This window comes from Labrus mixtus, chromosome 16 (genome assembly GCF_963584025.1).
Source record: "Labrus mixtus chromosome 16, fLabMix1.1, whole genome shotgun sequence".
Taxonomy (NCBI): domain Eukaryota; kingdom Metazoa; phylum Chordata; class Actinopteri; order Labriformes; family Labridae; genus Labrus; species Labrus mixtus.
The window spans coordinates 13,091,549-13,112,800 of NC_083627.1; the positions used below are offsets into that span (position 1 = coordinate 13,091,549).

At 43.5% G+C, this 21,252-nt stretch overlaps 2 protein-coding genes across 4 annotated transcripts in view; one reads left to right on the top strand and one right to left on the bottom strand.

Annotated features, from left to right (window-relative positions):
• LOC132990790 (uncharacterized) overlaps positions 1-21,252 on the bottom strand; it is a 527,599-nt gene that overhangs the window by 288,844 nt on the left and 217,503 nt on the right. The gene's annotated exons all lie outside the window — the stretch shown is intronic.
• LOC132990874 (tenascin) overlaps positions 1-21,252 on the top strand; it is a 49,228-nt gene that overhangs the window by 5,853 nt on the left and 22,123 nt on the right. For both annotated transcript variants that reach the window (XM_061059349.1, XM_061059350.1), the window contains exons 4-6: positions 32-250; positions 5,706-7,166; positions 12,598-12,713. In XM_061059349.1, coding sequence (XP_060915332.1) covers positions 32-250; positions 5,706-7,166; positions 12,598-12,713 — 1,796 coding nt within the window. The remainder of the gene's footprint in view (positions 1-31; positions 251-5,705; positions 7,167-12,597; positions 12,714-21,252) is intronic.

Consider the following 21,252-nt stretch of genomic DNA (forward strand, 5'->3'; position numbering starts at 1 on the left):
AGCGAGTTCTAAATCATTCTGTGTTTCTCAGGTAGAGAAATCGACCTGACCCCCGGCTCCCCTCTGGTCCTTACCCATAAGATCAAACTGGTTACATCCGGTTCTGGCTCGGGGTCTGGATCCTGCGGTTGTGAGATGGACTTTGCTGCCCTGCGGGAGCGTCTGGAGAGGCTGGAGAGGGAGGTGTCGTCTCTGAGGGAGAAATGTGGCGGCGCTGAGGGCGGCTGCTGCACCTCCAAGGAGAGCAAAGGTAAATCAAAAACATCTGTTGTACAAAAACTGCTCGGTGATATTTGAATATTCAATGAATAATCAACAGAACAGAACGCAGCTACCATTGTTTTTAAATTCAAAGAAACTTCATTTGGTTCCTCAGATGTCCTTTTAAACACAACGTGAATGTTTTCCATCTCCCGATCATCCTGACTAGAAATCCAAACACACGTCGTCCAATCATATGATTCTGATTTCTTTGGTATTTCAAACAAACAAACCCGGAGAACACAGTGGACCTCGCACCGGCTATAAACGATGTGAGTGTGTTTACGCTCTGAAATGACACACGTGTGTTTAGTGTTGTTATTATTCTGATCACTGTTTGTTTACAACATGTGGACGATAAACTTCCGTCTATTTTCTGCAGTTTATCGATCATTAGAGCCACAAAACACCCACACACCACCGTGACAACAAACACACACACACACACACACACACCACCGTGACAACAAACACACACACACACACACACACACACACACACACACCACCGTGACAACAAACACACACACACACACACACACACCACCGTGACAACAAACACACACACACACACACACACACACACACATACACACCACCGTGACAACAAACACACACACACACACACACACACACACACACACACACCACCGTGACAACAAACACACACACACACACATACACATACACACCACCGTGACAACAAACACACACACACACACACACACACACACACACACACCACCGTGACAACAAACACACACACACACACACACCACCGTGACAACAAACACACACACACACACACCACCGTGACAACCAACACACACACACACACACACACACACACACACACACACACACACACACACACACACACACACACACACACCACCGTGACAACCAACACACACACACACACACACACACACACACACACACCACCGTGACAACCAACACACACACACACACACACACACACACACCACCGTGACAACCAACACACACACACACACACACACACACACACACACACACACAAACACACACACACACACACACCACCGTGACAACCAACACACACACACACACACACACACACACACACACACACACACACACACCACCGTGACAACAAACAAACACACACACACACACACACCACCGTGACAACAAAAACACACACACACACACACACACACACACACACACACACACACACACACACACACACACACACACCACCGTGACAACAAACACACACACACACACACACACACACACACACACCACCGTGACAACAAACATACACACACACACACACACACACACACACACCACCGTGACAACAAACACACACACACACACACACACCACTGTGACAACAAACACACACACACACACACACCACTGTGACAACAAAAACACACACACACACCTTACAGAGACAACAAACACACACACCCATTTTTGAGTGTTTATGTTTGTATCAATGAGCTCATAGATTTTGATTTGGAGGTCACTCTTAAAGTAATCAGGTGAATATCTGAAGACAAAAAGAAGCTCTTACTGCACTCTGTCTTTAACATGTTTGACCTCTGTTAGGTGGGGCTTATTTCTGTAGTAGATGGACAATGATGAAACCGTGAAACAGACTGTGGATCATCTTAGGATTTATTCAGCCATGGTCAGACAACATAGAAACACAACACACATGGCTGACAAAGTGCAGACCATCGCTGACCCATGCTGACCAAGATCTCACAATCGCTGGCAATCATTGACAAAGTGGCCAAGTCTTCATCTTCACAGAGTTGCTTATATTCTGCTAGAAGGTACAGCAAGATGGTTGACACAATTCCAATATATATCCACAAAATTATCAAGATGAATGAATCCATGAAAATACGTACTAACAACCTCTTTAACCCTTAAAAAGACACACAGCGTTCTGTCACTCGATAAAAATCAAAGTGTGACTCAGGGACGTTTCCTCCCATTCGTTACCGTCACATCATAAATCAGGACATGTTTCTCTTCATGTCTCCGCTGTGACTCTTCATCACTCTCCATCCAAACACGTGCATGAGTCTCTGTTTCAGCCAGTTCATATTACTTCACTGTTCAGCCGGCTGCTGCCTGACTCATCCCCGAAACACACACACACACACACACACACACACACACACACACACACACACACACACAGCCGACAGATGACAAATATATCAAGTATGTCAATTTTCTTTGAACAATTACAGTTTGATTGGGAGCAGAGTTTCGCCCATTTGCCAGACCTGCTCTGTTTTATTCTCACTAAGTGGACGAATAAAAACCAGAAACACACGCATTAAAAACAAAGATATCAACAACATCAGAGAGCAACAACAAATGAAGAATGGAATGACGAGAAGTCACACAAGGACTGTCCTGAAACTCGTAGAGAAGAGAGCGATGAATCGGCTGTTTGTCGCTCGGAGGAATCATCTTCCTCTGTAACAAAGAGTTCTGTCTGTGGGGCACCAGTAGCCTAGCGGTTATAGCGTGCACCCCATGTACAGAGGCTATAGTCCTCGCCGCAGTGGCCTTGGGTTCGAATTTGACCTCTGCCCCTTCATGTCATACCTCACTCTCCTCACAACATTTCCTGTCTCTTGTCTTCTGTCCTGTCCAATAAAGGCAGAAATGGACCACACTAAGAATCACTACCTGAGCCCTTTAGAGACAAAAACAACGACTTTTAGTGCACACACTTTGATCCATGAAGTATTATGTTGCTGTAGCTGTGTTCAGACTGACTTTATTAAGACGTGATATTTACCCTCCTGTGATGTTTCGCCTTAAATCTGTATGTCGTGGAGGCGAAATGGAGGGACGAAGTGATCCATCGCCTGTACCGTCTTCAGAGGTAGTAACAGAGACGGGATCAGAAGAGCCAGGGGGAGAGTGTGTGTGTGTGTGTGTGTGTGTGTGTGTGTGTGTGTGTGTGTGCATGTCTGACTTTGTGTGTTTATGTGGAGCTCCTGCTGTGCCGAATGTAATATGTACAAAGACGTGATGACGGCTGAGCTTAGTTACGGCACTTTTCAGCCTGTTTGTCTGCTGTAGGAAGAAGAAAACTTCTGGAGCAAACAAAAAAAAAAGTTTTTGTTGTAAATTAGACTCCGAAATATGTAAACAAAGGACGCAGCTGAAATATAACATTTCTAATATTTAAATCACACTTAAGCTCAGCACTTGGGTCAAATGCACTTAATGACTCTGATGTCAGTCAAATGATGTCTCACAGGTTTATGTCCATCAGTCACAACGTCTGTGAAAATGAAGCTGACCTCAGAAGTGATCACGTTGTGAACTGGCAGAGCTCACCGTATGAGTAACTGCCGTGTGTGTGTGTGTGTGTGTGTATGTGTGTGTGTATCACAAACTCTCTGCCCAGGGTGATCTCAGTCTCGACCTCCTCCCACAGTCCACTAAAGCCCCCCCTCCTCCACCCTCCTCACACACCCACACACGCACACGCACACACACACACACACACACACACACAGAGCAGGGTAATTAGTCTGTTATTCTCTCATCAGAGAGGATCAGACCTCCGCCCCTCAAAATCCCAACCTCCCAAATACTAAAGCAGAGGAATGAAAGGAAAGGATTTTGTTCAGTGTAAGTGAATTTAGAAATCAAAGCTTCTCTCTCACTGCCCTCCAGGAGGTGATGGTCTTCTAGAGGCAGATAACAAACTCCTGGCTACTGATTAGGAAATGGATATATAAAGTGCTTTCACACCTGCACAAAACTCCTGATATTTCCCAGAGGAGCTGCATGTGTGAACTCAAACATCTGAATGTTTCTCTCAGACTTTATCCGGAGTTTCTCCTCCAGCCTCCTCGTATTTATTCTGCAGAAAGTCAGAGTGAGCTGATGTGAGAATGCAGCAGGATATAACCTATTCACCTGGAGCGAGTGGGAGGGGGTGGTGACGTTTATTCCGTGTTTATTAGACTGTCTGCACGCCACCTCTATGATCTCCGTGCTCTAATGAACCTGCTGCATTATATTTCCTGTTCTCCAGTATGTTCTTCTCCACTCTTTAGTTCGGATTGAGATTCTGTTCAACTACATGTAGCGTTGATATAAAGACAGATATTCTCATTATAGCGTCGTATAGAGGACTCTGTTACTTCGTCTGCCACTTCCACATTGTTCTTACCTCAGGAGAACCCCCTCCCCCTCCCGTCTGACAGGTACAGTCTTCTGCTGTGAGGTGCATGTGTGAACAGTCAGCTCAGGAGAATATCAGGGGAAGTCCTGAGTTCACCTGCAGTTTTTGGATACTGAAAAAAAGACATGCCAAAATTTTATGTGACTAAAACTAAAATTTTGTAGCTGTTGCATCAAAGCAGATGTCGATATTCAGTGTTTCCCCTACCATTATATTAGGGGGCGGCCCGCCCCCCCTGAAGGTCAAGTTAAAAATATATATATATATATTATTTATTTTTGGGCTTTTTGTGCCTTTATTGTAGAGATAGGATAGTGGATAGAGTTGGAAATCAGGGAAAGAAGTAATTTAAGGATACCTTTCTGACAGAAAAGGACAGCTGTCATTAAAAGTAACACATGAACACCAAGTGTTTGTGTCGCCGTGTCGACATGTCGGCTTGTCCCCACCCCCCCAACGCTTTAAACCTAGGGGAAACACTGATATTGTTTGAGTTTTACTAGAATCATACTACAGTTCGTAAATCTGGTACTGTGACAACCCTAACTGCACAAAAAATAAGAGTCCCATGCATGAAGGTAAATAATCCACTGAGATTAGTTCCTCTTTGTGTAACCCTTTTTATGATCTTTAAACCCAAACTTTACTCCAGCCACATCTGGACACTCTGGCTGGAACTGTGTCAGGATGCAGCAGGACCATTTGAGTTACTGTAGCTGTAAGCGCGTCATGTTCGTGGTGCCCCCGTGTGTTTTCTGTTTGGACTTTTCTGTTTGTTTGTTTCTAACCTAAAGGACTCGTGCCATATGCAACAGAACATAGAAGCATGTCAGAGTCTGTTAAAAGTTACCTTTGATCACCGCCATGGACCCTCTGATACCACTAAGTTAAACCATGTGCGTTTGGTCCATCTGGTACCGAACACATGTCACAGAAATACCATTTAACTGACACATTAAACATTAGGAGGCTTAGAAAGGCCAAATGATGCAAAGAAGACTTTCATGTTTGAGTGCCAGATAAGCTCACAAGAATGTAAAATACATGCCACCCGAAGTACGAGGACGAAACACGTCGTTATCCGCTGTAATTCAGGGGTAAACACGTTTAAGGATCCTGCGAGTATTAAAACTCTTCCATGAGTGCATAAACAGAATTATCAATCACAAAGTATAATGTTTCTTATGTTTCTGCCACCTCCTCCCTCCCTCTGCTTCAGGCGCAGGTTGCTCCATCAAACCAGACACCAGCGAGTGTCCAAACGAGTGCAACGATCAGGGTCGCTGCGTGGACGGAAAGTGTGTCTGCTTCCCTGGTTTCAGCGGACCGGACTGTGGTCAGTCCAACTGCCCCGGAAACTGCGACAACAAAGGAAAGTGTGTGAACGGTCAGTGTGTGTGTGATCCTGGTTTCAGCGGCCCCGACTGCTCGCAGGGAGGCTGCCCGGACAACTGCAACAACAGGGGGCGCTGTGTTAATGGACAGTGTGTGTGCGACAGCGGCTTCACCGGCCCCAGTTGCTCTGATAAATCCTGTCCTGGAAATTGCAACAACAGGGGGCGCTGCATCAATGGGCAGTGTGCGTGTAATCCTGGATTCGCCCCGCCTGATTGCGCCAAAAGGGGGTGTCCGGATAACTGCAACAACCAGGGCAGGTGTGTGAACGGTAAATGCGTGTGTGACAACGGCTTCACTGGTGCAGACTGCTCTGAGACGGGCTGTCCTGGAAACTGCAACAATAGGGGGCGCTGTGTAGACGGAGAGTGCGTCTGCAATGAGGGATTCGGCGGCCCAGACTGCTTAGAAATAATCTGCCCTAATGACTGCTACGACCGCGGAAGGTGTGTGAACGGTCAGTGTGTGTGTGACATCGGCTTCACAGGTGAAGACTGCTCCCAGACCTCCTGCCCGGGAAACTGCAACAACAAGGGGCGCTGCGTTAACGGACAGTGCGTTTGTGACAGGGGATTCACAGGTGAAGACTGCTCTGAGACTTCCTGCCCGGGAAACTGCAACAACAAGGGGCGCTGCGTTAACGGACAGTGCGTTTGTGACGGTGGATTCACAGGTGAAGACTGCTCCCAGACCTCCTGCCCGGGAAACTGCAACAACAAGGGGCGCTGCGTTAACGGACAGTGCGTTTGTGACAGGGGATTCACAGGTGAAGACTGCTCTGAGACTTCCTGCCCGGGAAACTGCAACAACAAGGGGCGCTGCGTTAACGGACAGTGCGTTTGTGACGGTGGATTCACAGGTGAAGACTGCTCCCAGACCTCCTGCCCGGGAAACTGCAACAACAAGGGGCGCTGCGTTAACGGACAGTGCGTTTGTGACGGGGGATTCACAGGTGAAGACTGCTCTGAGACTTCCTGCCCGGGAAACTGCAACAACAAGGGGCGCTGCGTTAACGGACAGTGCGTTTGTGACGGGGGATTCACAGGTGAAGACTGCTCTGACAAAGCTTGTCCCAACAACTGCAGCAACCGCGGGAAGTGCGTGAACGGGAAATGCGTTTGTGACGTTGGCTTTGCCGGGCCGGACTGCGCCGCCAAAGGCTGTCCGAATAACTGCCGCAACAAAGGGCGGTGCGTCAAAGGAAGGTGTGTCTGCAGGCGGGGGTTCACGGGACCAGACTGCAGCCAGTGTGAGGAGGGGATGACCGGACCTAACTGTGATACGGGTGAGTCAAACCAAACAAATTCACCTTTTGTGTCCTAAATGTCAGATGATATAGGGTGCCACAGGAATGAGTTCTTAAACCAGGAAGTTAGCATTTTAGCACCATGGGATCGTTTGCCTCAAACTCGATGGTTAGATGCCTAGAGGTCTGTGGTTAACACAAGCGTATGAGATATTTGCGTTTTGTTTTAGGACATTAAACACGTTAGTGAATACCCCCCCCCCCAAAGTGGCTAAATGAAACTACAGTGCGGTCGTCAGGGACATTAAACGTCTTCATCTCTGTTTGAAGTTACACTTTGACACAAAGTCTCCTGCAGGTTAAATTTTTGGGATTAATGCAAAGATTAGGTTAATAAACAATTTATGAGGCTATGGTTTCACTAGCTAGTCAGAACTGCTGGTTAGCTTGACGTAGATATCCTGAGGCAAAGTGGTGGTGACGTTAAAGCCGTGCGACCATGGTGTAGTTAGCTTGTAGTATAAAGTCAGCTTTTTACCCCTGGGGATTGCATTAATGCTTTAAACATCATCAATATGGTGTTCATCTGTGAAGGTTATCCTAATGAACAAAACGCCTACGCAATTTTCTGCAATGAACCACAATCCAAAGCTATAATCCCGAAAGACGCCAATGGCGGTGCTAACTTCCGGGTTGGCCTACAGAAATATGTCATTTTGTTTCCTCTCTATCGTAAGTTTATGATTTAATTCACTAGATATCGTACAGATTGATGCTTCAGGTCGGAGAGGGTGGTGTACATCAGTGGTGTATTGAAAGTTGTGTATTTTGTGTCTGTTGATGGATTGGACAAAATATTATGAACACCTTTAACTGATGTTTACTTTTCTTTCACCAACATCTGGCGTCTGGTTGGATGCCTCATGGGAATTTGACTGCGTGTGAAGTCTCTCTCCTCTGTCCCGGTTTGTTTCTTCCCTGGTGAATAAACCGTTTAGAGAACACTTGTTTGGTTTTTGAGCTGAGTTTGCTCATCCCAGATGTTTGACTTCAGTGTCACATAATTACTTCATGAGTGTGACACTTGAGAGCAGACAGTTTGTCATGTGTGGGAGGACGCAGGTGTTAAATGTTTACAGACTCTCCGAGTGACTGTTTGTTGAATCAGTTGTGTTGAAAGCGTCTTAATTATCTCAACATTTCTCTCCTTATTATTTATTATCAATGACATTTTTATTCCCTTGGATAATTTAATGCTTCATTATTTACACATTGAGTCGTTTGCCGCTTCCTTCTTCTTCACACTTTTCAACACTTCCTGTTGTTTTCGTCGTTGCCAGGCTATGTTAGTGTGTAAGCTCGTATGTTTGGAGCTGGTTCAGGCTGCAGGGATTCCAGTGCGGGACCTGTTTCATTAACAGCGCAGCAGGATGCAGATTTGCTGCCTGTCACACGCCCTCACACTGCTGCCTGAGGCTGAAGCAGCACAGACACATGTGGGAGTGTTAAAAAACCTCAGCCGACCTCTGATTGGAGTTAAAGAAGGGAAGTCCTCAAATCTGAGGCTCCACATGAGAGGGAAGGAGAGATAGAAGTTTCTGTGCACATTTTGACCCCATAACTTTGAGCTTTGACTTTCTCTGAGCCTTTATTTTGAATAATGTAGCGTGTTAAAGGAGGTCAGTCCAGGACCAAACTACTGAGATGCTCGATCCAGGAGTGACCTGGCTGAAACGCTTTGGCTCAGTTTGCAATCAGCCTTCTACAAATTATTGGCCACCAGACCTGACTGCAGCACTTTACAATGACGGCAAACCTTTCACTTCAGCAGGTCAAAATCCTGTCGCCCTTCCGGGATCACACACCTGACCTTTACAGTGACTTCCTGAAATGTATACCTGCGCTTTAGTCTTACAGCGACACCCACAGTCGATACAAAACATTACAATAACATGGCAGTATAAGAAACCCCTATTTTGGCTCTTACATGGCATACCTTATTGTTTTATCTTGAGCCAACATTATATTAAGCTTTTAATCAGTCCAAAACGTTGATTTCTGACATCATCTTCAGAGATGAGCAGTAAGTTTGTAGGCATGCTAACATCATGACTGGAGCATTTACACTCAGGATAGAGAGCCTCCAGATACCAGAACAGTTCATGTTTCAACTCCGTCTTAAAGGTGGAGTCAGTAGAAATGTTGGTCACAGCTTGTAAACACAATATTCAAACTGGGCCCCTCCTCCTGGGCTCATCGCCCCCAGAAGCTGACACTCACTGCAGGACGTAGTGTGTACGTTTACCGCTTGTAGCTACACTGCAAGATACTACACACTAGCACAAGCTCGGTGTTTGTCACCTGCCTGTCCAAAAAGAAGCAGACCAAATCCACGTCCACGGGTAAAACACAGGGTCTCTGCTGATCATTAATCCACAAAGACAAACTCAAAATGTTTGTCAAATATGAAGCATTATGATAAGGCGATAACTAAAGCCTACAGCCTTCATCCACAGCTAGTGTCAAATAACAGCAGTGACCTCTAGTGGTGAAATCTTCAACAGCAACAATAGGTAATTAAGCGCTACTCTATTATTGGACGGATTAATGATCTCAGCTCATGAAAGACTAAATCAGGAGTAAATGCAAAGACCTCAAACATTTCTGATGGATGTAATCTATCACGAAGAACACATTGCTGTTTCACATTTCAAAACCATCACCATGACAACCAATTTTACAGAGGGCTTTACACCTACTAGGAGTGTAAGATGTAACCTCTGCCTACGTTGGAACTCTCTCAGCTGGTGACACACCGTAAATGTTAGCAGAGCGCGAACTCTGTCCTAAATTAAAAAAATACGTTCAAACTTAACAACGATTGAGCTCAGTGCTGACTCTCGGCCCAGCATCCTCTGCTCACTGAACTCATATAAAGTCACATCATGATGATCTCAGTCTCCCCAGGTTTTTGCAACAGCTCAGCCTCCAGCCATCAGAAAGTCCAAAAACTAAAGAAATACTAATTAAAAAAGGATTCATGGTTTGTTTTGGAGAAGAGAGGGGTCTCTGCTGTTTTGTTCCTTTTTCATCACCATGAGAATCTTTCTATAAAACCATTTAATTTGTATTTGTTGCTCCATCTTCTTTGGAATAAACATAAAATGCGTTTTACGTCTCTGAACACATGTGTGAGTGTGTTTGGTAGCCAGCCTACACCTCACAGATGAAGTTCATGTTGGACTTGATAATTAGTTACGGAAAACTGCGTCAGGCTCCCAGTGACCCACTGAGCAGAGACGTTTTCAGCACACTTTTTATGTGGAACTGGCACATTAAAACCAGTTCTTATTGGGAGTGCCTTCACTGTGTGTCGTTACACATCAGTGTGTGTGTGTCTCTCAGGCCTCACTTTAACGTTTCAGGATTCAGTTTATGAGCTGAGGTTTCTGCAGAAGAGTGAAACGTGTGAAATATAGATGGAACATGATGAGAATCCGAAGGACTCATGCTGCTTTAAAACTATTAAATAGACGGATTAACCGTTGATGCTTCTTGTTACACTGCAAAAGTGATACACAAGATTTAAGCGGAATTATCAGGAACTATAGTGAGGTCTGATAGTTCACTATTTGGTAATAAGGGTTAGGGTCAGTACTACTACTACTAGTACAACTAGTAAAATCAAGGTCATATTAGTCTGGTGCATTGCTTTAATGCACTTTTCAGGACTTTAGAACCAAACATTATAGGAGTAATATGTAACTCTGTCCCCTAGTGTTTAAAATGGGTACTGCAGTCCAAATTCTAAATATTGTAGAGAGATTTCTCCCCCCCTCCTCTCTAGGGTCGATGCTCACGCAGGTTGCCATGTGGTGGACACTGAAGCTTCAGTGTTTAGCCAGCTCTGCATCAGTCTGTAAATCTTTCTGCGTTCTAACCTCTCTCCATTTTTCAAAAGCATCTCCAATATTGATCCTAGTTTGAGCATGTTTCTGCTCATGGAGCTTATTAGAAACATGCAGAGGCTTTTCAGGTCGGGTACAATCACTTCTATCTGAACCTGTTCTCTTGCCCGCTTCCATCGCTGCAACACCTGTTGGTTTGACATGATAACTGGTCTCATATCTGGCTAACCAAGGGGCATCCAAAACGGCCATGTAGGGGTGCCTTAAAACCATCTACCTTCTCTGGTCTAAGTTACTGCCATTTACTAAAATAATCCATCAATTATTAAAATATGATGATGATTATTTGACAGGGAGAAAGCTGCATCATTGAAAAGATCTTTTCAATGAAGAAATAGAAGGAAGCCTGCGAGCAAAGAGCCAGCAGTGAAATGTACCTCAAAACATTTATCCTGGTAATGCGCCCGCACTTTATTGTATTTTTCCATTACTTCATTCTTTAACTTCACTCCCTGAAGACAAATTCTACGTTTTACTGCAGTAAACTTTACTCTTAAATCATGAAACTGGACTGGACCCGTGATGACAAAACCATCTTCACCGTCTGCAGCGTTTCGTTTTCACGCAGCAGATCAGAAAGAACGGTTTGTTTCATCGCTGTGTAGCCAGAAAACAAACGGCAGGCGGTTTGATGGAGGCACGTCAGACACATCCATCACCGTCTTTTGGTCAGATGTACGTCTCCATCATTGATCAAAAGGATGCTTCATTCGTTCCACTGCATCCATCACACAAGGAGAAAAAAAAGAGACACGAGGGAGAAAACCTTTCAAAGAAAAGCTCAGGTGGAAAATCAAACTTGTGGAATTGTCCGGGGGCTGAGGGTCTCCATCCCTGTCGCCTGAGGGAGGGTGTCTGATGTTGTGAGAACTGAAACACCCGATGAACTCAGGATACATCGCTCATGTTTGCCAGCGCAGGATGTTTCTTCTAACTGTTATCTTTCTGTTTTTGATGAAACAATAAATGAGCTCGGGTAGGGACCTGTAACTAAAGTGAAAGGAGGATCGTGAAGAGGTAATCATGTTGATGAAGAAGTTCTAAGATTGATGGTTGGACTCAGGGTCCTAAATTAACAAGCGTCAAATGCGGGTCTATTTTCCATTTGGTGGGTACATTTGACAGAACTATCAGCCACGTGGCCGGTAAATGTTAATACCAGACAGCCAGACAGCCATGTATTAAAACTGTGATGGATATTAAGCATGTTTGATTTAGCTGCTAATCCTCCCGGACAATACTGAAACTAAACTGGGCAACATATTTATTTTTATTTATCCAACATTGTATCATTCACAACTTTTTATTTTTATTTTTATTTTTTACATTTTTCCTTTTTCTATTTCCTTTTTTAAGACTTATGCAACAACCAAATTTTCCCCTAGGCTAAATCGTTTCTGATTCTGAGTGAAATATTTTAGTTTAAAACTAAAGAAGAGCTGCTTCAACACCTGAGAAATGTAATGAATGTAAACACACTCTCTCTCTCTCTCTTTTAACAGTCATGTCTGGAGTCTCTCAGCTGAGTACTCGTGATGTCACTGAGTCGTCCGTCACTCTCGTTTGGAATCCGCCTCCCATCCAGTATGAGACCTACTACATCACCTTCACCAGCCAGGTATGTACCCAATGGTCGGGTTATTTTGACACTCTAATATCTAACCAATAACTACTGACTTGGGTTAGGCTGTTTAAAGCATCTGCTGCCCTGAGGGTTTTCCAAAGTGTGCATCCAAATCTTTCTTATCCACAAATAAAGTGATGATATCACTAAAACAATACTGATGAAATATGGTCTATTTTTATAGCTTATGTTTACATGACGATAAGTCTATTTTAGCCGAGGAGATTCTGGATTAGAAGCTCATGCCAAACCAAACAAAAGCAAATGGAAAAAAAAACATTTCAGCTCATTTGACATCAGATGACAGGCATTCAGAGATAAGGTGAGGGGCTCGGAGTACATCTGCTGCTCCTTCACATCGAAAGGAGCCAGTTGAGGTGGTTCGGGCACCTGATTAGAATGCCTCCTTTTATTTGTCTTCCGGGCACGTCCAACTGGAAAGAGGCTCAGGGGTAGACCCAGAGCTCACTGGAGTGATTATATATCCCTGATGGTCTGGGAATGCCTTGGGGTCCCCCAGGAGGAACTGGAAAAAGTGGCTGGGGGGAGGGACGTCTGGGGCAACTTGCTTAGCCTGCTGCCACCGCGACCAGGCCCCCGAATCAGCAGAGAATCATGGATGGATGGATGATCCGTATTTAAAAAATAAACACCCACAAAGAGAGAAACTGATGTCCTGAGGGTTCTAAGAAGTCAGTGAAAGAGACCTGGACAAACTCTCTGACACATTATTTGTTCATCAGTTTAATCTTCTGTCAGCGGTTTCAGAAGAAAAGAGGAAACAGTTTAAGTGTAAATTAGTATCCTGACTGACTAGCTCAGATACTTTGTATATATTTGTGGATTTACACGTAACCACTTAAAATCTTAATCATGAATCAACACCAAAAAACATTACTTTTTTTTGCAAATGAATCTCCAGACTTTAGACTCTTTTCTGGTAATTGCTGACGTTTCTTGCAGATTTTCTATATTTGCTTGTGAAGAAAAATTGGTAAAGATGTTTTTCTCTCTGTTTGCTTATGTTTTTCACCTTTCCGTGTGTTTTCTTAAGCTGCAGTTCATTGAGCTCTCAGGGCCACCGTAGGCTCTACATCAACTTTGTTTGCAGCTTAATTTTTGGTCATTTTTTCTCCATGTTCATGTTGAACCAGCAGGGCTCAGCTTTTGAATGTGACCTCAATCCAAAAGAATGAAAACCACAAGGCAAAGACAATTTCCAACAAACAATTTGCAACAAAGGTGGTTAAGTAGCGGCAAATTCACCCTTTAAACCACCAGGGGGTCAAAAATTAAGTTTTATTGAAGTTTACACTTCAACACTTGAGCACTTACACAGTTATACTTAACTACATACAGCCCTTCACGAGACTGAAATTGTGGGAATCTTTATTGGTAGCTTGACGAGCATACAAATTCAAGGTAGGAGGGGAACACTGAGTGAGAGAGGGAGGAGGGGAAATTGAACTCTGGGGAACAGTGGAAGTATGGCCAAAGAAAAGCTTTGTTTAGGTCTGATTAGGCCTGGGCGATATGACAAAAAAATGTATCACGATAAAAAATGTCATATCAGTCGATATCGATAATTGTCACGATAATTGTCAATAATCCTGAGTGAAAGTTGGAGAAACCAGATGGTTAATTATGGTATACGTATACTTTATTATCAGAACATGACGAATTATAATTAAACAGAGACATTTCAGCATCATAAGCTCAGTGCACGGAGCTGGAAATGCTGATATGACAGTTTGCTGCTTGGGAGTAACACTTACTGGCCTGCTGCTTACTGAGGGTCCACACCATGCATTTTATATTATTTACAATACGGTCCACACTAACACTCATTTATTACATTTGGACATTTATTTCCTTCGGTGTGTTCTAATGGGTCGTATTGTTTCCAATAGGGGAACAGGTTCGTGGTGTCGTCGTTTTAGCTGCACTTTGGCACAGTTAACAGAGATCTTTACTCTGTTTTTCTTTTGTCGGACAGTAAAGAGCCAAACTGTCTCTAAACTCCAGAAGTTGAGCAGCCTTTCTTGCCATCTTGTCGAGGATATTTTCTCCTGCTTTGAGCCGGTAGGTTCTGCGTTTTCTTCAGAGTAGCTATCGCTAATTTCGGCTGTTTCCTTTCCGCTCCTGGGGTCTGTAAGCCCGTCTACCCATATCCCTGTGACCTGATTGGCTGTTTGTAGTCTTTTTCTTCTTCTCTTTAATTTCGGGTGGCAACTAGCGTTCAAGGAGCATTAGCGCCCCCGTTTTCCTGTGGTTTGATGATGTAATTACAGGTTTAAATATATCAAACTTTTATCTACATTTTTAATATTTATATTGACAAAAATGATATCGCAATAATTATCGTTATCGTTTTATCGCCCAGGCCTAGGTCTGATAGACTTGTGCTTTAGCGACATCGACTGTAACTCTACTCCGGAAGTTGCATTTTCTATCTTTAAAAAGTCATCCCTTTAAAAAACAACAGAATGGTCAATCCTTAGCATACTGCTTTTTAGTTTGTTTATAAGCAACTTGTCTACGACTTGTCATGAGCCGACCTCAAGCTTTATGCAGACGATGCAGCGACATATGCGTCTGCTTATTCCCCTGTCAAAGCAGCTGAGGTCCTAGATACGTACTTGGAGGAGGTCCATCAGGGGCTGAAACACAATTATCGTGTTTCTGTTTTGCTATTACTAAACTGTGCTCATCTGGAAATTTTAATACAAAGATACAGACAAAGGAAATGCAAGAGGTTCTTGGAAATCAAGATTCAACGCTCAAATTTGAAAAACATGTTTGAAGAACATTTGTTAAACAGTAAAGACTTGATTTTAGCTTCATAATTTAGATTTATGCTCCTGTCACAACCTTTATGGCCACAGAGATTTGTAGAAATAACTCAGGCAGCAGATGTGTTTGTTGACAGTCATGGCTGTGCATCAAAACGACAAAAAGCTTTCCATCTCAGAGTCATCACTGTCCCCGTGTTCAGGAGCTGCTGGGGGGTCAAAAATCGTCATCCGCCAGGTCGTGTTGAGCAGCTCAGGAAAATGTTGGACAGTCCGTCTGAAATCTGTCCCTGAAATTTACTCAAGACCCTCTGGGAGCTTTAAAAGCATGTCAGTGAGGTCTGCAGATTGTGCATCTCCTTAAACAACCTCTAAAGGCTGACCAAATCTGACTGTTAAGCTTCACAAAATCTAAAAATAATTTCTGTTATTTCAATCATCAATAGTATAAAAAACTACCAAATCTCTAAAAACTGCAGAACTATTATCGTCATTTGATTTAAAAATAAATAATTCTGGGCCTTCATTGAGAAAGGGCAATGGACAGAGTCAGAAATCGGGCAGAGGGAGAGGGTGGGAAAGGACATGCAGTGAAAAGAGTTAAAGGTCGGATTCGAACCTGCGCCTGCTTGGAGGACCACAGCCTCCACACATGGGGCACGCATACCATCCCCCAGTCCCCACCCCATCACCTTCATATTTTAAACAAAAGCTGCTGCAGGCAAAAGAGCCAAGTCCTTTTGGTGTCTCATAAAGGCGCTAAAGTCACGTTAACGTCTCTGACAAACAGACTGAGAGCGATAGGTAATGTTTTGATACCTAATGTTGCCAGTGTATCTGCAATGAAGACCGTGTGCAGGAGTCCTTTTTTTTTGTTGCCGTGGTAGCAAAACAGGTTTGATATCATTGATATTTTATGAACATCATATCAAGGTCTTAAATTCTAGTATCATGACAACCCGGTTGTTTGGTATTGTATTGAGCCATGCTAAAGGCAAACGTGTTTTTAGTTGGATGAACTCCTGAGTGTAAACCCCTCGAGGAGGACAGTAACACTTCATCTCCTCCGTTTGAAAACATTCAGCATTTTCTAGATCCGGTTCTCACACTTGTTTTCATCCCTCACAGGAGCTGTTGAACAGTCAGAGGGGTTGTGTCGATGGTGACGTGGCTAGTAACACAGCTGGGACTCAGAAACATGAGCTAAACATAGCAACAAAGATGGATTAAGAGCTCACAGTTTGTGACTAACAAAACGACAACCCTCAGTCTGATGTTCACTCCTGTTTGGTGAAGTTCAGAAATATTACATCCTCAAGGATTTATCGGCCTCACTAATGATCTCTGGCTCTTATATTAGTTGGAAAAGTTTCATCAACAGAGATCTGTGTGTTTCAGTTTGGGTTGTGTTAAAAAGTAAAACCCAAGCAACGTGTCTTTTAAGAAAATGATGCCAAGCAGATGTAATTTTCAGGAAACCAAGTCTTGATCTGCTCACATCAAATGGCCAACTTTAAATTTAAAGTATACTTAGGGCACACTCACAAGAGGCAATCCGTACCGTGCCTAAGCATCATTCACCCCCAAAGTCTAGTTCGTTTGACTAGTGTGATTGCTCCAATTCATGCCTAAGCTCGGCAGGGGTGGAGCAGCGATTTTAAAAGTGCGGGTGTTCTTATGCTAGTATTTTACCACCCACTAGCAAATCAACACATTCTGTTTCATTTAATGTTCAATAACTAATGTTAGCTGACACATCATACAACAAGACAAAGTTACAAAAGATTATAATTAGACACTAACTTTATGAACATCCATTGTGAGTAACCCAGTTAGCTCTAAAAACGATTCAAAACTGCTCTTTGTGATTCTTTTGTTTTGCTTTTCTTATTGCCTTATGCCTCAGTCTCTTTATTTCCGGTCTTCAAATATAATGTGCTTTTATTTTGAAAAACTGCAAAGGGGACTTCCGCTACATCGTAAAGTTACGGGAGTAAATAAATACAGCTAAAATAACAACCAAGAGGAGAAAATGTTAAACTTATGTTGTTTTGTGAGGTGGATTTATCTTAAAAACATCTGTTTGGGTGACTAACTCTCTTTCAGAAGGATGCTGCATGTTCTGTATCCATTTGTTAGCTGTGAGCTCTGACTCAGCCAGTGATGAGTGACAGGAGGATTACTGTTAAATGCACGTAACTTTACCGTGCTTCAACTGTAACCGAACAGCTATGATTGGCTTAATTGTCACTTAATAAATCTTACTTGACCAATAGGTTTTCGTCAATGACTCCACTGGTAAAAAGTGTGGGGAATTAAATTACATTTCAGTGAAAGTGTGGGTGTCGCAACTCCCACAACACCCACGGGTGAGACGCGCCTGAAGCTCGGTACACTTCCTTGGCTCAGGCACGGTTGGAAGAGGTGTGCATGGTACAGTTGCTCATGCATGTGGGTACAACGTGGGCATGAAGTATAATCGATCCCCGCCTCCATTATCGAGAAATCCCGTAGAGTTCTGGCAGTATCTGACTAAAATAACCCAAAATAAGACACAAAGTCAGTGAAGTAGCGGCGTCATGATCACGTAAAGCCATACATGTGTTTTATTACGACGTTTCAAAGCGTATCATATCTTAAGGAGTTTGCATGTTGCGCCTCCTTTCTTTCTACTGTAGCCCAGAATGGACAAACCAAGCACTGGCTGAAGAGGAACTGTTTGAGTTTCATGGTCACATCAGGTTATCTTTCATGGTTGCAAAGGGAGAGAGACTGGAGTGGATGTCATTTAGTTAAATATTTATATCGTCATAAAGTCTGTTGGCCAAAGACTCCATACTGTTCTGTTTGGATGACTTATCTGGAGCGGAAAAAGGTGAATATTTTGCAAATTCAAACTCAGTTGGGTTCGAGTGCAGAAGACAAAGAGCTGCCAAACAGAGAATGAAAGATTTTCTGCAAACTCCAAAACGATTTTGCTGTTCTTCCACTCTTACCTTCAAAAATCAGGATCAGAAAAAAAAAACAGATTAACAAAACCTCCCAACCAGATCATTTGAGTCTTAGGACGTTTTCACATTAGGCACACTCTCATGCTGGTCTGCGTTCACATTAGTAACATTGTTCCACATATGTACACAGTCCGATACAGCAGGGCAACCACTCGTGGGTTATTTCTGAGACGCCAACAACGACCCTCTTCCTACGTCCAAATCTACCGTGCAGCTCAAAGGATGAAACGGTGCTGCACGTTTTTTAAAGTGATAGGAGCTATTTAGAATTACGTCTTATAGCGATCCACTTCCTTGTTTGTGCACGGCTACGTTCACATCTCCCGCGGACCGTGCTATAATACACATGAATCATGCCTAAGACCACCTCTTCAAGCAGACTTGGGCACTGTACCCGAGTACGGTACGAGTACGGCACGTTTGTGTTCACACTGATCAAATGAATCAGACTTTGTGATCAAGCGTATTCAGATCTGGGCCCGGGTCCCTAATGTGAAACCACCCTTTCCAATTTCCAAAATATTTGGAGTGCAAGTCAGAAACACTTGGAAGACTTTGTATCTTCTATTAGTTGTTTAACCGTGCTCTTAGTTTTTTAGCTACACCTGACCTGAAATTTGGGCTCGAGCTTGTAAACGCTTTACACACCTACCCATTCACAAACTGGTAACCTTTTGCACTCGTTGGAAATGGGTGTGGCTGAAATACCAGTAAATGGGGACGTAAACTACCTTTTTCTGATGATATTAGTGTACTGTAACTATGTTAGTCATTTAGTGGTTTCTCCTCTGGCTCCTCACACCACTAGACTTTACTCCACTTGTTCATCCTGACCGTCTGCTCTCAAACATGTGTGATCAATCTGCAGCTCGAGGCATTAAAAAACCTGGAATATTACTAATTGCGTTGGTATTTATTAGAGTCGTTTTGAGGATAAAGAGAGCTGGAAGCCGAACAAAGAAAACACTCCTAACCTCACTTTCTAAATCAGTCGGAGTCGACTCAGAACTGTCGCCCAGAAAGGAAAGGAACCAATGCTCCCACAGGCTGGACAGTTTAACACGGAGGAATCACCTCACCGCACATGTCCTGGCTTCCTCTCAGGCGTGTTTTCCCACAGACACACACAGTTACAACGACCACCTCGCGCTGTAATTTCTTTTGATGAAAAGAAACCATAAGATCTCCCCGTGGTGACATCATCGACGGGTTAAGCCTCCATAACGACTCTGAGAAGTTTGGAACCAAAGCAACAACAGGAGGAAGTATCCACAGCCGCCAACAACAATAGAGAGGGAGAGAGAAAAGACGTGATGTAAAGAGATAAAATGCTTAGAGATGGAGGGACCCTAAAAAAAGAATAAGAGTAAGACTGATGAGTGGTCATAAAAACAACGACAAAAGGACTCGTCATTTATATTTTTTGAATCCAGAGAGAAGATGAAATATCCTGAGAAAGAAAGGGCAGACGAGGAACTACCAGGCAGATACCTTTGGTGTTGTGCAGACAAATGCAATTCCTTGAGTGTCCACTAGAGGCTGGCTGCAAGAACCGGGGATTCCCCTTCAGGTCCCATATTAAAATCAGTCACTTTAATAAACATTTTTACAGCCTGGTTTAAAAAATTAAAATGGGTCTCTATAGCTCATTTCTTTATTGTTTATTGTTTTAAAAGTGATTTCTTTATATAACACATCGATTGTGTTTACATTAAGCCTAACGTTACGGCTCCACTACTTCAGGCCAGGACGCTAGGGATCGCGCTGGAGCACTCAACTCGCCACTTGATGGGCGTATTCTACTAAAATGCGCCGCACGACTGCCTCTCCGGCTCTCAATAGGAAATCAATAGAAAGCGATGAGAAGCTATCTGTTGTCGGAACCAGTGGAGCCGTACGGTAAGAGTTCAGCATAATTGGTCATAATTAGGGGCGTGGCTAATTTGACTGACTGGTGGACGCATTGTTGTTGTTTGTCAGTCGATCTACTCGAGCAAATCCAAAACTTTGTGGATCTTCTGTCATTTACATAAAACAAAAAAGCAAACTGGGGCCGTTGTTAGAAATATTTTAATTTGGGTTGCCAGTAGTGTGGTGGTTAGTGTGTGGGCCTCGTGTACGGAGGCTGTAGTCTAACGGGCAGAACAGGTTCGAATCCGACCTCTGCATGTCATTTCCCACTCTCTCTCTTTCTATCTCCCTGATTTATCCAATGTCCTATCTCTGAATAAAGGAAGAAAACGCTTTAATAAAATCTAGAACTTATACTCGAACTTTAACCTTTAAAAAACTTTAATTTTCCCTTTAAAGCCGTCACCATGAACCACCACTTCTATTTTACTCAAGCCTCTTTATCGTGTCAGCCTGTCTACTCTTTATTCTCTCCTTAAGCTTCAGATTAAATGAATACAAAGAAGGAAACATGTAGTTCAGGAGGTATGTTTGAAACCAACGCCTAACTTTGTTTTTTGCTGTTTAGTTTGAGTAATGGATGCAGCAGGCGCGTCCTGAGAGTCTGCGCCAAAACTTCAGATTCTTGATCGTCTTTGGTCTCCAGACATCCAAACTAGTCACAGGTGGACACGTCTCACAGTGTTTAACTGTCTTTAAACTGAAGACTTCCTCATGTGTCTCTCACGATCGTCAGACTCTTGGACGGCTTCAACATCACACATCGTCTAAGTTAGGAGGAGGACGAGACGGACGACAGAGGAGCCTTTAAGCAGAGAA